Source organism: Apus apus, chromosome 17 (assembly GCF_020740795.1).
Source record: "Apus apus isolate bApuApu2 chromosome 17, bApuApu2.pri.cur, whole genome shotgun sequence".
NCBI classification, from domain to species: Eukaryota; Metazoa; Chordata; class Aves; order Apodiformes; family Apodidae; genus Apus; species Apus apus.
In genome coordinates this window covers 2,205,208-2,219,487 of record NC_067298.1, presented here as the reverse complement: position 1 = coordinate 2,219,487, position 14,280 = coordinate 2,205,208, and the positions used below count along the sequence as shown (strand labels likewise).

General features: G+C 37.8%; 1 protein-coding gene across 2 annotated transcripts in view; it reads left to right on the top strand.

The window, feature by feature from the left end:
• Nucleotides 1-14,280, top strand: part of TBCD (tubulin folding cofactor D) — a 126,327-nt gene that overhangs the window by 3,339 nt on the left and 108,708 nt on the right. The window contains exons 3-8 of one of the 2 annotated variants that reach the window (XM_051634672.1): nt 288-338; nt 526-623; nt 1,306-1,407; nt 3,405-3,548; nt 4,331-4,386; nt 8,185-8,317. In XM_051634672.1, coding sequence (XP_051490632.1) covers nt 288-338; nt 526-623; nt 1,306-1,407; nt 3,405-3,548; nt 4,331-4,386; nt 8,185-8,317 — 584 coding nt within the window. Of the gene's footprint in view, nt 1-287; nt 339-525; nt 624-1,305; nt 1,408-3,404; nt 3,549-4,330; nt 4,387-8,184; nt 8,318-14,280 lie in introns of those variants that run through there. The other variant, XM_051634673.1, reaches the window with a different exon arrangement.

Below are 14,280 nucleotides of genomic sequence, written 5' to 3'. Positions count from 1 at the left end.
GCTTGTTTCATCTAGTTGTGTACATAGAAATTTGAGGGACTCCTGGGAGTTTATGATTCAGTGTAGGCAAATGATTGTACTACAGAAGGGAAAAGACTGTGTTTTTACAGTTATTTCTTCATAGTTTTCCTACTTTTTCATCTTGCTTACAGGTGGTGCCAGCACTTAGGTCAAGGATACTGGAATCTTAAGCTAAAGCCATGTAGAATCAGGGGTGTATCTCACAGTAACTGCCTGTAAGAGCCTTTAATTTGAATAGCTGATTACAGATCTCTTTTCCTTTTCAGGTATAATGGACAAGTATCAAGAGCAGCCTCACTTACTGGATCACCACTTAGGTAGGCAAGTCATCTTGAAACATATTTTTGTTTATATATTTGAAAATCTGTTAAACTAGAGCATCCATATTTGCATTACAAGATTGCTGTGGTTGATATTACTTATATCACTACTGTCTCCCTCTTTATTATTTCAAGGATGAGAAGCTGCATGTAGTTTCACCTTGTTTTTCTCTCATTTCATTAGAGTGGATGATGAATTCATTGTTGGATTTAGCACGGGACAATGGATCTCCTCCACTGCTTGTTCACCTGGCTTTTAAATTTCTTTACATCATTACAAAGGTAAAAAAAAAACAACCCAAATATAACATTCTGTAAGTGAAGATGTGAATTTTAACAACTTCACATTTTCCAAAATAGTAACATAAAAAGTTGCCTAAGTGATGCAATGAAATGTTTAAAAATACACTATGAAAGATTAGTTCTGTTTTTTATCATTTTCATGACAGCTTATGTCATTTAATGATCCAGAATAGTGCAAATCAAGGTCTGCATGCAGACATTGAGATACTGAGTGATAAAACTAGAGTCATCATTGTAAATGAAGAGTCAAGTATGATGAAGAATTTCTTCGTGGAATTTCCATCTGAACATAGGAGACATTTTTTGACTGTGAGGGTTAAACACTGGAATGGATTACTTGGAGAGGTGGTGGAGTCTCCATCCTTGGAGATACTGACTGCCCTACTGAACATGGCCCTGGGCAGCCTGCTGGAGGTAACTGTTCTAGAGTTGGGCTAGACAATCTCCAGAGGTCCCTTGTTTTAAAGGTAAAGAATTGTCATTCCATTAATTCTCTGTAAGTTTGTAAAAAATCTCAAGGTATTTAAGAACTCTTTTCTTATCCTTACTGTTCTTACTACATGAGAAGTCATATACAAGCAGCTCCTTAAAGGTCTTTTCTTTTTCCTCAGTACCTGTGGATGCCAGATGACTTAATACATCTTGAAACTGTCTGTTGCAGGTGAGAGGATACAAACGTTTCCTTCCTCTGTTTCCTCATGAAGTGGGTGATCTACAGCCTGTTTTGAATATGCTTGCAGACCAGAATCCAAAGGACTCTGAGGTGAGAACTTGCTGTACTTTTGGTTAGTTTTTATATCTCCAGCATGAGATATTCTATGAAAACAGGCTGAGAGAGTTGAGGCTGCACAGTCTGGAGAGGAGAGGGCTCCAGGGAGACCTTAGAGCACCTTCCAGTGCTTTTCACCAGAGAGGGCAGTGATAGGACAAGGGGTGATGGTTTTAAGCTGGAAGAGGGGAGATTTAGGTTAGACATCAGGAAGAAATTCTTCATTATGAGGGTAGTAAGACACTGACTGGAACAGGTTGCCCAGGGAGGTTGTGGAAGCCTGGGGGTGTTGGATGAGGCTTGTGCAGCCTGGTCTAGTGTGAGGTGTCCCTGCTCATAGCAGGGAGGTTGAAACCTGATGATCTTAGAAGTCCCTTCCAACCTTCACCATTCTGTGATTCTATAAAAAGCTGGTGAACAGTGTAAGAAAAAAAATCAGGAAAAAAAAATGTATAAAGCAGTTATACATCCTGTCTGGTGTTAACTGAACATCTGGATTTGATATGAAAGTCATGTTAAGAGGAGTGTCTTATTGAAGGACAGATCTTGTGCTTTTATTTCATGGGATGTGTTCTAAAGATTTAGAAGTGATGGCAGTTGAGGTGCAAGTAAAATCTAACCACTTGTATAAGGGAACAAATTAATTGAAACAACAGTAATTAGAAAGGCAGTGAAAGATACTGAACTTCCAAAAGGAGTAACTGAAAACTCCTCTTCCTAATATGGGTATTATTAATAGTCATGTTAATTTAGCTTTTGAAGTCCTAAAAGTACAAGTATATGAAACAGGGTATTTTAGGTTTTATGTATTTTATTCCTATTGCTTATTATAAACAGGATGTTTTTAAAAACGTTGGGATTTGTCAAAGTTGGTATGAAAGCTTCTATTTTGATGAGAAAATTAAGATGATAGTTAATTTGTGTAATTTCATAAATTGTATTTACTATTCTCACATCTGTGAGGGGTTTTTTGTAATTTTTTTTTTCCCTGCTCTTTTGGAAGGAGGGAGGTGAAGATGGGAGAAAATTTCATAAATATGGCATAAGACATGAGTTGTTTGGATTTCTGCCTTTTGGTAATATATTCCTGAGTCTGGAAAAAAATAACATAGAATTTCAAATTTCTTTCCACCTGTTTGCAATTTGAAAAACACAGTGCAACACCACTTCATTGTGTGTCCTGATTGAAAGTTTTATTTGGCTGGGAATGTTCTGGGCAAGAATTCTAATTTGGGGAAATATTTAAGCCAAGACTTTTTAAAGCATGAATTGTGATCATAGAATTATGGAGTGTCTCAAGTTGGAAGGGACCCATATGGATCATTGAGTCCTACTCCAAGATACTGTAGTTTATATTTTTGTATTTTTTAAGAAGGAAATACAAGAAGTCCCCAAGGCTTATTAAGGTTGGTGGATTTTAAGAGAGATCATAATCTATTATAAGCCACTAAAATCATTGAGAGGAAGACAATAATTGTATCTCTACTGTAAATTAAAATAAGTTTTTATAAACATCATGGCCTCTGACCACTTTGCTGTTGTTGATGTAATTGTAAAGCTTTCAAGCTTGTAGAAGTTCTTTCTTGTCTGTCTGTCTCTCAGAACACATCTCAAGTTGTTTCAGTAAGGCCATGAGAACAATCCATGAGAAACCAGGAAGAGAAACATATTTGTCTCATATCTGTGGTGAAGCACAAATGGGCTGAGGGAAGAACAAAACAGGAAAAGGACAACATGCAGTTTTCCTTTGAGAAGGAAATAAACTTGTTTAGATTTCAAATTCAGGTCCATTAGTTTTGATACAGTTTTCCTGTTTGAAACCCCCTGTAGTTCTTTCTCCTTTGGTGTTCCAGAGCATTCAGGTTCAGAGTTTTCATCGTCTGACTTTGGAAAGATCCTTAGAGCTAGCGGATAGTTTGTGCTGCAGGCACCTTGTTGGAAGATGTTCCAGGAAAAAGGAGTCCATATTTTGTTTTACCATTCTTTTCCAGACTTGGGAAACTCGTTATATGCTTTTATTATGGCTGTCCATGATATGCTTGATTCCTTTTGATCTGGCCCGGTTTGATGGCCACCTGGCTGAGGAAGGGCACGCGCGGCTGCCGACGATGGATCGCATACTTCAAATAGCAAAAGTGAGTATAACACTTCTTGTCATACTTCAAACCTGTGCTATTTTTCTTAGGCTTAATCTTTCAATATATAAGAAATTATTGTCCTTTCAAAATACTGTTTTGGCCCTTATTTCCTATGTCTAGCCTGTAAAGAATTTCCCTGTAGTTTTGGAATCTCCAACATGTTTGCTGCTTTAGTGTCAGATGAGACTGTTACTTGTTTTCTCTGAAGTAATATACTATCTTATTTTATGACTCTCTGATATGAACACGTCTTTGATAGAGGTAACAGCTTTTAGTGTTTGAAAATACCAGCTGGCTTTTTCTGGAAGCTAATGTGGTTATTTGTGTAGGAAATGAGCATCCGATCGGGATGAGTAGCACTGGAATGTGTAGTGCACCAAGGTTTTTGAACAAAGATAAAATGTCACTAGGTGTAAGCCAAAGCGGCTAACTTGTCATCCTTTTAAGATGAAATTAAGCAACCCCCTCCCCACAAATACCTGAACAACCTGTGCTTTTGAGAAAGTGGCTTATCTCCTTTAGGTGTGCAGTAGCACCTACATGGCTGTTAGTTAAGGTAATCTTGCTTTGAGGACACTCAAAGGGGGACTTTGTTGTCTGAGATGTGGTTTGTTAAATGGGAAATTTATTTTTTGCAATCTTAAGCTAAGTTTGTAATAATAATAATTACATTATATATGTAACCATAATAATGTATGTAATAATAAGTATTAAGCAGCATGTCACATAGTTGTTATTATTAATGAACTCTTTTACAGTTAGTTTTCTTTTGCCTTTAGTGTTACTTGGTTGTCAGTGATAAGGCTCGAGATGCAGCTGCTGTGCTGGTTTCAAAGTAAGTCTCTCTTGTGCTTTTTGGCAAAAAGGAAAAAAGCTAACTTCCATTTCTCCTAGTCTGACATGCTAGTTACAACACCGTTGGGAGGAATGGAGGTTGCAAGCTGTATGTGGGGTGTTAAACTTGCTTGAATCAGATCCTGTTGTTTGTTTGTTACTGGAAATGGTGTGTTTTCTCCTGCTGGCTAGAGGAACGGGCATCTGTCACAGGTGATAAAGAACTTCACTGTTAACAGGGTACTGTTCAAACTGCCTTGTAGGGACTTGGTTTTACTTTGTATTGCTGCTGGTTTTTGCACTCTGTTGCATGGCAAATAGAGAATTGGTACCTAGTATTACTGGCTTGATGTTTCCTAGTAGTACTTAAATGACAAAAGAAAATTGTAAGGCTAGCTTTTAGTTTCTTAATATCCCTCTTGTCACTTTCTTCAATCTCTCATGCAGAAAACAGTACTTCTGCCTTCTTTGAATTATTTGACAATAATAAACCATCAAATCAAACAGGTGTAGGATAATGGAACTTTCTAAATCCCATTGTTTTCCACAGTTGGTGTTCAGGCACTGAAGAATTTGTGACAGCGGTGTGGTTGTTCTCACCTTTTTTGCATCACTTCTGTAACAGTGGTGCTAGGGTTGTTTATAAATTTGAAATAACCAACTTGTGTATCACTTCTGTGCTCTCCTAGTGCAGTAGTGGAGATGGGTTACACTTGTGGTGCATGTGAAAATAAATTGCAAAGCCCATAAACTGTGCTAGTACACACAGACCTTCTTTCCAGTATACATTACAGTTCATATTTCTGTGTATTCGAGTGGAAGAAGGCCTTAGGAAGCTCAGTTTGTCGTTTGGTTTTCCTTTCTTTTTAAAGCAGGCAAAACCCTGGAATCCGCAGTGACCTCTGCTACATCTACACTAGGGGGCTCTGCCAACATGGTTTTGTAGCTGGAGGAGCCGAGGCTCTGTCGGGTGAACAAGATGAAATGATGATGGTGGTTATGGGTAGCTAGGCTGAACAGTACAATCTGAACTAACGTTTTTCTCTGGATTAAGAGGCACAAAATTTGTGGGATTAATTGTATCAAAGTAGTTGTTAAATATAACATTTATTAAAGCAGATTCTAATTGTCTTTTTTGGGAAATAACCATGCACGCACTTGTTTTAAATTTATGCTGAACTTAAGTCATGGTCCTCAATCCTTTATAAATTTATATTTAGTGAGTATAATGCTGCAGTTCTGAGTATGATGCCAAAACATTTTGGTTTGGTACTTACAGTGTCATGTGGAAAATTCATGAAGGAGTTGAGACTGGAATCAGTTTTCTGGTGACTAGTCCTGTACCTTTCAGATTTACTCTCAAGTATTTCAAAGCAAAATTTAATTAAAGGCAGCAATCATTTGAATAATCTTTAATAAATAATCTCAACTATTATGTACACATTTCAGTATGACAGGATGTTGGTTTGTTTCCTTATCCTAATGAGTTTTTGCAGTCATTTTGGAAGTGATAGTTGGAAGTTGCTTTTCTAGGATTTTTGTGTATCTGCACTGGTCATCTGTCTTGTCACAAGCTGACAGAAGCAGAGGATGGGAGGGGAAAGTGGGACATAAAAGTGTATTACTCTTGGGCCTTCATATATGCCTGAACATACCCTTTGTCTTCTTCACTTCCTAAAGACCCAGAAAAAACCCCAAATCAACCAACTGTGATACTCTTGAAGGTACATCCAGTATTTGGAAACCTTCTCAAATAAAGATGACAATAATTTAAAAAGATTCTTTTATCCCATTACACTAATTGAACTTGCATTTCATTTGCACTCCAGGGTATCTGTAAAAATAAATTACTAGTGGGAGCATATATAGAGTAATGTGATTGATGACAGCATCACATTCAGCAAAACTTTGTGTTTGTGCAGTGCTCAACCCTGGATTTCAGGGGGATTTCATAAGTGCCTTGCACCCTAAGGCTGGGTACTATGCAGGCATGGTTTCTTCACCTCCATTGTACTGGCTGATTTAATTTTAATTAAAAGTATATATTAATAACAAGGTGATAGAAGACATTAGGCTTGTTCTAGTACCAGTTGCATCAAGGTGTCCAAGACTGTAATGCGAACAAAATTACTATTTAGTGTATTTACAATTGTTTATTATTAAATCATCATTTTCAAAAGAACCTAATGATTAAAATACTTCAACAGCAATTAGAAGACCAGGGTTAGAAGACCTGAGTCCAAGGTCTTTTGGACTTTATACACTTAAATTAACTGCTTTCACATCCCGTAACAGTTCTTTAATGAACAGGCATAATTATTCTCAGACAAGATCACTTGAAGTTACACTGTTAGGTGGGCAGGAATGCAGACGTCCTAGGATGGACAGAGAGATAATCTTCACTTTGTAACATTCTGAGTTGGGAACTTCTTGGGTAGAAAGGGAAAGTCTGGGTTCTGGTTGCCGCTTTAAGGATTTTAGGAATTTCAGGTGAAGTTTAGAAACACCAGGATCCAAGACTTCCTCTTTTCCATAGTAATTTACTTTTCATAGGCCACAGGGGATGGATCTTGTTTTATTAATTCTCTTTTCTGTCTGCTTGGTGACCTGGTTGCAGGAGGAGGAGATGAGTCTTCTCCTTATCTTGCTTTTGGTCTGGAGCTCCTTTGGGCTGAGGAAGGGTCTAGGAACCAGTTCAGCTGCTCCACAGGTTATTTCTGTTACCCGTGCTGTTGAGGAAAAGGTGGCCTTGTCTTTGCTGCTCTGTTATAAAACAAATCATCCCCCAGCTAACCCCTCTCCCAAATCCTTATTGTTCTGTTGCTAAACACAGTAGATTCTGATTTTGTGGACCATTCAGATAATCATATTCCTGCTCATTGTTTCCTGAGTTCTCTTTATTTAATGCTTCCCATGAGTTAGCTCTTTGTGCAGTTCCCCATTTAATTTGTAGGTGTAGAAAGTTACCAGATCCAGGCTCTGCAGACATCCCTCTTGAGTGCTAGGAAATGTCTTTCATGGGATTTCCCATGGACCTTGTTGTTTCCTTTGAGAACAAAGTTTCTTAATTTGGTCTGAATCTCAGCTGGAACAAGACCCTAATTTTTAGGTGCTAAGAATTCTAAATGAAATAGCTGAAGCAGAGTCCCTAACAGGAGCTTGGCACTGGTGATGACTTGAGTATAGGCCTAGGGGAGTAGTTTGACCACGATGAACTTCTTTTGCCCTCTATAAGATGGATAAAAAAGCACCTCTTAACCTGTCCAGTGTGTTAAATAGCAGGTGTTTGACCTTTTGAAATATGCAGAAAAGCAAATCTAGCACTGATGATTGTTCTTGCTGTTCCTGGCTGGTAATGGTGCACTAGGAACCCCCTGTTCATCCACACCCATTTTCAGATTTGCAGTGTAGCTGCTCCTGGGGAGAATGGTGGAGAATCCTTGGTTTTGCTTCATCTTTTCACTAATTCTAATGCAGAAATTTTTTATGTGGGACCTTTGGAGAGCTTGTTTGTTGTTTTGGTTTGTTTTTTTTTTACAATTTAGATGAGAAATTTCTAGAATCCAAGTTTATAGGTTGGTCTGAGATGAAAATGAAATTCTGGGTCAGAGCCCTGCTCGGAAACAAGGACTAAACTTAGAATGGTTTGAACAGTTCCCACCTTCAGCAATTTGGGAAAATATCCTTTGGAGAATATTTTTTAGGAACTGCAACCGGTTTAGATAGCAAGAAAAATTATTTTTCATTGAGAATTGTAATGTTAGTAACTGCAGTGTTTTGCTTTTTTTTTCTGTGGCAGGTTTATTGTCCGCCCTGATGTCAGGCAAAAAAGGATGGCAGACTTCCTGGACTGGACACTCTCAATGTTATCTAAATTCTCCTCTGAGACCATGGAGGGGACTGTTGTTATGAATGGCATGCTCCAGGCCCTGGTAAATACTGTTTTTCTTTCTAAAAGATAGATTACATACAATACTGCTATGGTTGACCTTTAGTAGAAAGTGTACAAAGAGGTTCCTGTTTGTTAAAAAACAGTGAGATAATATACAGCTAGAATTTCCTGCACCACCATTTATCTTCTCATGTATGTATATTCTTTTTAACTATTGGTGTCTTCACCAATTGAAAGTGGTGTTGCCAGTATGGATACTTATAAATAATTATCTAAAATGCTTTTAAATATCTTAATTGTATATTGGTAGTGATTTCATAAATCAGCTTGGGTTGTGGTTTTGGGTTTTTTTGTGGTGTTTTTTTGTGGGTTTTTTGCTTTGACTAAAACCTTTGAAATAGATGAAAAAATTGGAAACCATACAAAATGAAGCAGTTGGGCTTCTGATACAGTAGCGATCCCTCCTAGACTTTCCAGAACTGGTAACCAAAATGCAAGTGATTCTTGAAAGCTGTTATCAACTAAAATCTTGTTAGTAGTTTTTATGAGACATACTAAACTTGGGTAGTCTGAAAAAATGCCACTACTTCCTGTGGTTGTGCTTGCTAACGTGAGCTGGTTTTTTGTTTAATGGTCCTTACCTGGTGAAGTAACAATAGTTTGTGACTCAAAGAGCTGAATTTTTAGTTTGGGTTTTAAGACTTGGATACTCTGCACTGAAAGAACTGTGATTCCTGAACCACTACCCTCATACATCCTCTTGTACGTTCTAGGAGTATCTTTTCTTAAAAGCTTTCCTCTGGTTTTACACCCTTAAAAGTGTTGGGGTGCGTGTTGATATACTTGAATACAATTCTGGTATCTCTTCCAGGTTTGATACCCGAATATATTTAGGTGGAATGGGGGGGTTGTATGTGGGGAGGAGCTCCTTCTTGTTGTTGTAGCTGACCTAAGTTACAGTAGCACAAGCAAAGTCAGATGAGACACTCCTGTACAGTCTTTGCACAGGCTTAAGGATTTGCTGGTGTTTGTATGAGTTTCTATAATTTGCATAAATTTGCAGCTCTTTTTAAATAATTGCTATGAAGACTTGTATGGAGTATGTTACTAAACATCAAAGCAAAGTTCTGGAACAAGTGTGTGGTGCATGTTTTGTTGTTGTTTTTTTTTTTTTCTTCTCTAGCAGCTCTTCCAAATCAGAAGATAGAAGGAATGATCTATATTTAGAATAACTTAGGACTTGCTGCTTAAGCAGGAGGAAGCATTATTTGTATGCATTGCAGCGTGTTTCAAAAGACAGTGATGTTTCATCATTTTATTGTCAGATCTGGAAAGGGAGACTGGCTGCCATTGTAGGTGCATGATGAGACCTGTAGGATGTATAATGCATTAGTGTTTTGTCATAATTCCTTTGAGTTTGACTTTGGCTCTATCCACCTGTTCATTAGTGCACACTAAGCGAAACAGGTGAATACTTAACAAGTAGAACCGAAACTAGAAAGTGATACAACGTACCTGGAAGCAGAACCCTCCCTTCTTGCATGTAGATGATTTTTTCCTTCTTTGTGGGATAGTAGAGAGTATTTATCAGGCCAGTTTTATTCGTGTCCTACAGCTCATAATTTCGGTACCAGTTCGTAGGTATGAGCAGACTGAATTTTTAAAGCCTTTCCTTGCACTCAGTCTTCAGTTTTTCATTTCAGGCCCTACAGTGTCAGCATGAGTTGTGTCATTAGGAAATAAAGATTTTCAGAATGATATGTATGCAGATATGCTGGAGTGGAGTAAGAAATAGTTATTTCAAGACTTTAAAATTAAAAATTTAGTAACACTTGCAACAATAGCGTATTGCTAAACTGAGAATATCAGCTGAAATGAAAAGCAGTGTTTGAAATACGTAAAACTTTTCTATTAAACATACAAGATTTTAACAATCTGTATAGAAACATAGTAAGTAACTGCTAAGTGTGCAAAGCAGAACACATTTGCATGAGGGACAACTAAAACTTCGGTCAACAAGCTTTAAACATTCTTTGCCCTTAGATTCTTCTAGCAGTTTGTTACTCTGAGTCCATCTGTAGTGCCTGGACATTTCTGTCTGAAGAGAAGGAGAAAAAAGACCATTTTTCAGTTTCAAGTCAGTACAGCAAGGCAGGTTTTGGGAATGTAACAGGCATTGGGACTGGAACCCACCAGAATGGAGACAAAAAACCTTTCTCTGTCTTCATCGGGTCAGTTTAGGGCTGCCCCTAACAGGGTGGGCTTCAGTCAGATTATGCTATTATGCTGATTATGGTCTGCATCTAGGAAATAGCTTGTAGTGATTTTGGCAGGGCAAAACTCTTTTAAAAAGACACGAAACTCTTGCATTTCAATGAACTGAAACTGCAAGTCAGGTACGCAGTGAGTAGTTCAGCACTGCTGCACTTTGATCTGCCTCCTCGTGGCCTTAAGTCTTGGTGATTAGCTATGCTACTGTTTAATCTAACTCAGCATTATGTGTAGAACAAGTACTACTGTTTCATGGTTCCTGTTGAAACACGCAGCCTGCATTACACATTTTAATTCCACTGATGCTTTTTTCTTTTTTTTTTCTTTACACCTGTCGTCGGTAATAGATCATTTCACAACAGGTGTGCACCAGCAGGAATCTTTGCTTGCAGTATTTCAGATTCAGATTTTAAAGCTCCTCTCTTTTGTTGAAACGAACATGACAGTATTGAATTAAATTCACTTATGTGCTTGGATACTCTCTATATTTGGAAGATTATGAATGTTTGATTCATAATAAATGGCTACTTTTTTTTAATAACATTTGTTTACTTGAAGGAAACTTCTAACCTGTTTCAAGAATCTGCATTTTAAATTCTCTTGGTCTGGAGGTTTGCTTTTAAACCTGCCATTATATCAAACAGCTTTTTAGTTATTGCTGCAGGGTGTAGCACTCCCAGTTCTTGCGTGACAGAGATGTCATCATGTTGAGGTAGCCTTGGGCATTGAAACTTATTAAACCTTATTTGTTTTATAAGTGATTCAGTATACAAGTGTGAGTAATAATTAAAAAAAATAAAACGCCCTACACAGTGATCTGATGAAACTCAAGAGTCTTAAGAACAGGGCATTTCCCTGAGCTGTCTCTAATGCAAAAGTTATTTAGCAATAGCTACATGCTTATGTAAATTTTGCTCCAGGGAAGAAAGAACTCTCTAACTCTATTCTTTCAGACCCAGAGGCACAAAAATAGAACATTTCCAAATAGAATGTTTCCCAAGTCTCTATATTTTTGGCATTCTCAGAGAATTAATGATGCTGGGATTGTCTGTTGGCATTATTTTTTTAAGAAAGTGGTGTTGCTTAGTGGTTTTGGTGATAAGGGTGTACAAAAAGTGGTGTTGATTTAAGGAGAAGAAAAGATTCTTACGTCTGTGGATACGTCTGACCTCTTCCTGCCAGTACTGTATCTCTCTTCTGCAGTGGCACACGGAGTATTCTAATGTGACCTTGTCTGATACTTCTGAATTTTTTCCTTCTCACAAGAGTTGTGGTGGTTAGTTCAAGGTTCAGAACTTCTGTTACCATAAGACTGCAAGAATATGGTGCTGTCTCAAGCTGCTATTTTTTGTTTCCGTTCCAAGCATTTCAAATCTGTGTTTTTGGTTGTTAAGATGGAAAGGAGCTATTCTGTTAGCTCTCCATGTGTTAGTCTAAACTTTTCAGGCTTTCAACTGATAGATAACTAAGATCTTAGAAAACTGAACTCCTTTTGCCACTCATGTAGCTGGGCTCAGTATTGGTGGTTGTCAGCTCAATTACCAGACTGGTGATGAAATTATCAATACCCTGGCAAGCATGACCTACAGAAGAGTACTCTGTGTTGAAGACACAGGAAGAACAAGGGCTTTAACTAATCTATTTTACCATTATCTGCACCCACAATTTATTAAATATTCTTTACTTTCAAGTGAACTTGCTATTCTGACAGCACGTCCTCCCTCACCGTGTTTACCTGCCTGCATTTGGCCTGGAGGCAGGGATGGCTGATAGCTTTCCCTGGCCCTGGATGAGTGTGACTACTAGGGGGTGCTCCAGAGTAATGAAAGATATATATCATTTTCTTCCCTTCCCATAGAGACTGAAATTATCCTCCCAATCCTTGACTTGGTTGGTTACAACCAGAGGGTAGATTCAGACTTGTGTCTCCTGCTCAGCAGGAAGATGTGCCTGCTACCAAACAGGCTGCCCTTAATGGTGATTTGTATAGCTTGGGGAAGATGTCCTGGAGATGATCCTGGTTGATATATCTCATGAAGGTCGGGCCTAAAGTGGGTTATGCAGACAATTGGAAGGTGTGGTGTGTTTCTTCTGTGATTACTAAGAAACTAGGTTTTGTTTTCCTTGCACCATGCTATTTCTAAAGCAAAACCAGACTTGACAGTTGTCATTGCTTGCACACCACTGATTTTCTCTAATTTGTAGGTGGCTTAATTATTTATAAGAGAGGGAGTCACATACTTTTCAACAGTTCAACAGGTTGGGTAGGTTGGTGTGTGCTGAATGTCCTCATTACAGTGAGGAGGCCGTGGTGTAACTTTGCTTGCCTGGATGCTCTGATAGGCTCCTCACTTCCAATATTCTTCGTTGCTGACACTAAAATGGCTTCATAGGTGGCAAAACAAGCTTTGCAATGATTTTGTTTGTATCAGATTTTTTGAAATTGTGTGCCTTGGATGTTTTTCTTCCTTCAAGGCAGGAAGTTTAAGCTGTATACTAAATGTTGCTTTGTCCTTTTTTCTAGATGTTTTAAAATGTTTTCTCTTCCTGCATTCTGTGCTTTACCTTTTATTACATGCCCCTGTCAACTCTAGCTTTGCAGGATTTCTCTGACACAGTAACTTAGACTCACATACATGGCTGTAGCATATGCCAGAAGAAAATACATCCTCTATTTTGGTGTTTGTTTGTTTGTTTTTCCCGAAGTCCAACACAGGTTAAAGTGCTCTTTTATTTTCCCTGGGAAAATGATATCTCCTAAGCTCAGAAGTTGGGTAAAGTTGGGCTTTTACATGCTTTGACATCATAAAGAAGTAATGACAACATTTTCAAATTTCTAAATTAAAAAAAACGAGAACAAAACCAAACCAACAAAAACCAGACACTGGCTTTCCTGCTGTGCTGAATATCTGAGGAGGAGTTCTCAACAGTTTTGTTATTGCCTATTTACTTATCTAAAAATTATTTATTTTTTTTTTATGGCTGTTAAACTTTTCTCTGATGCAGACAAATACCTGATGTATCACTTGCTGAAACACTAGTCATCTGGTAGAATGTTATGTCTGACCTGCAGTGGATATTAGTGGATGTAAACAGAACTTTTTTCCTTTCAAACATTTGGCATTTTCAATTGTGTTTGTTTCAGAGTCGGTAGGTAACATAATCTATTGAGCAAAAAAGTGTTAAGTCCCATTTTGTTTAAGTTTAGTTACCAATTTGAACACAGTAACTGTGGTAATTCTTTAGTGTTACTTCCCCTGAACACTTGCATCAGTAGAATAAAATCCCTTAATCTGTGTTTCAATTAATTTACAGCAGTTGCTGTGATGATTTTAACATCTGAAAGTGTATTAAAAATTCTTGCAGTATTTTGTTTGCGACCAGATGTTCTGTTTTGAAAATCAGATGTGAAGATAGTTTGTTGTTCTAAGGTTGTAGTGACACTGTTGTAGGGAAACAATGTACGTTTCACCTTTTTGTTCTGAAAATAAAAGAAATGGTTGTGAAATGGAATCTGTCAAGGTCACTTTTCTAAATTGACTCCTAGGCATGTGAGGCAATTTTTTAGAACAGCATTAAAAAAATATATTGTACAATATTTGAAGAGTATTTTCTCATTTCCTGCTCGTGTGTTTGTTCATTTCTTCCCACATCTTGCTTAGAGGTGATACCTTCTAGTCATGTTTTTGCTGAGGAGTCAAAACTGAATTCAGGGTTGGCCTTGAGGATGTG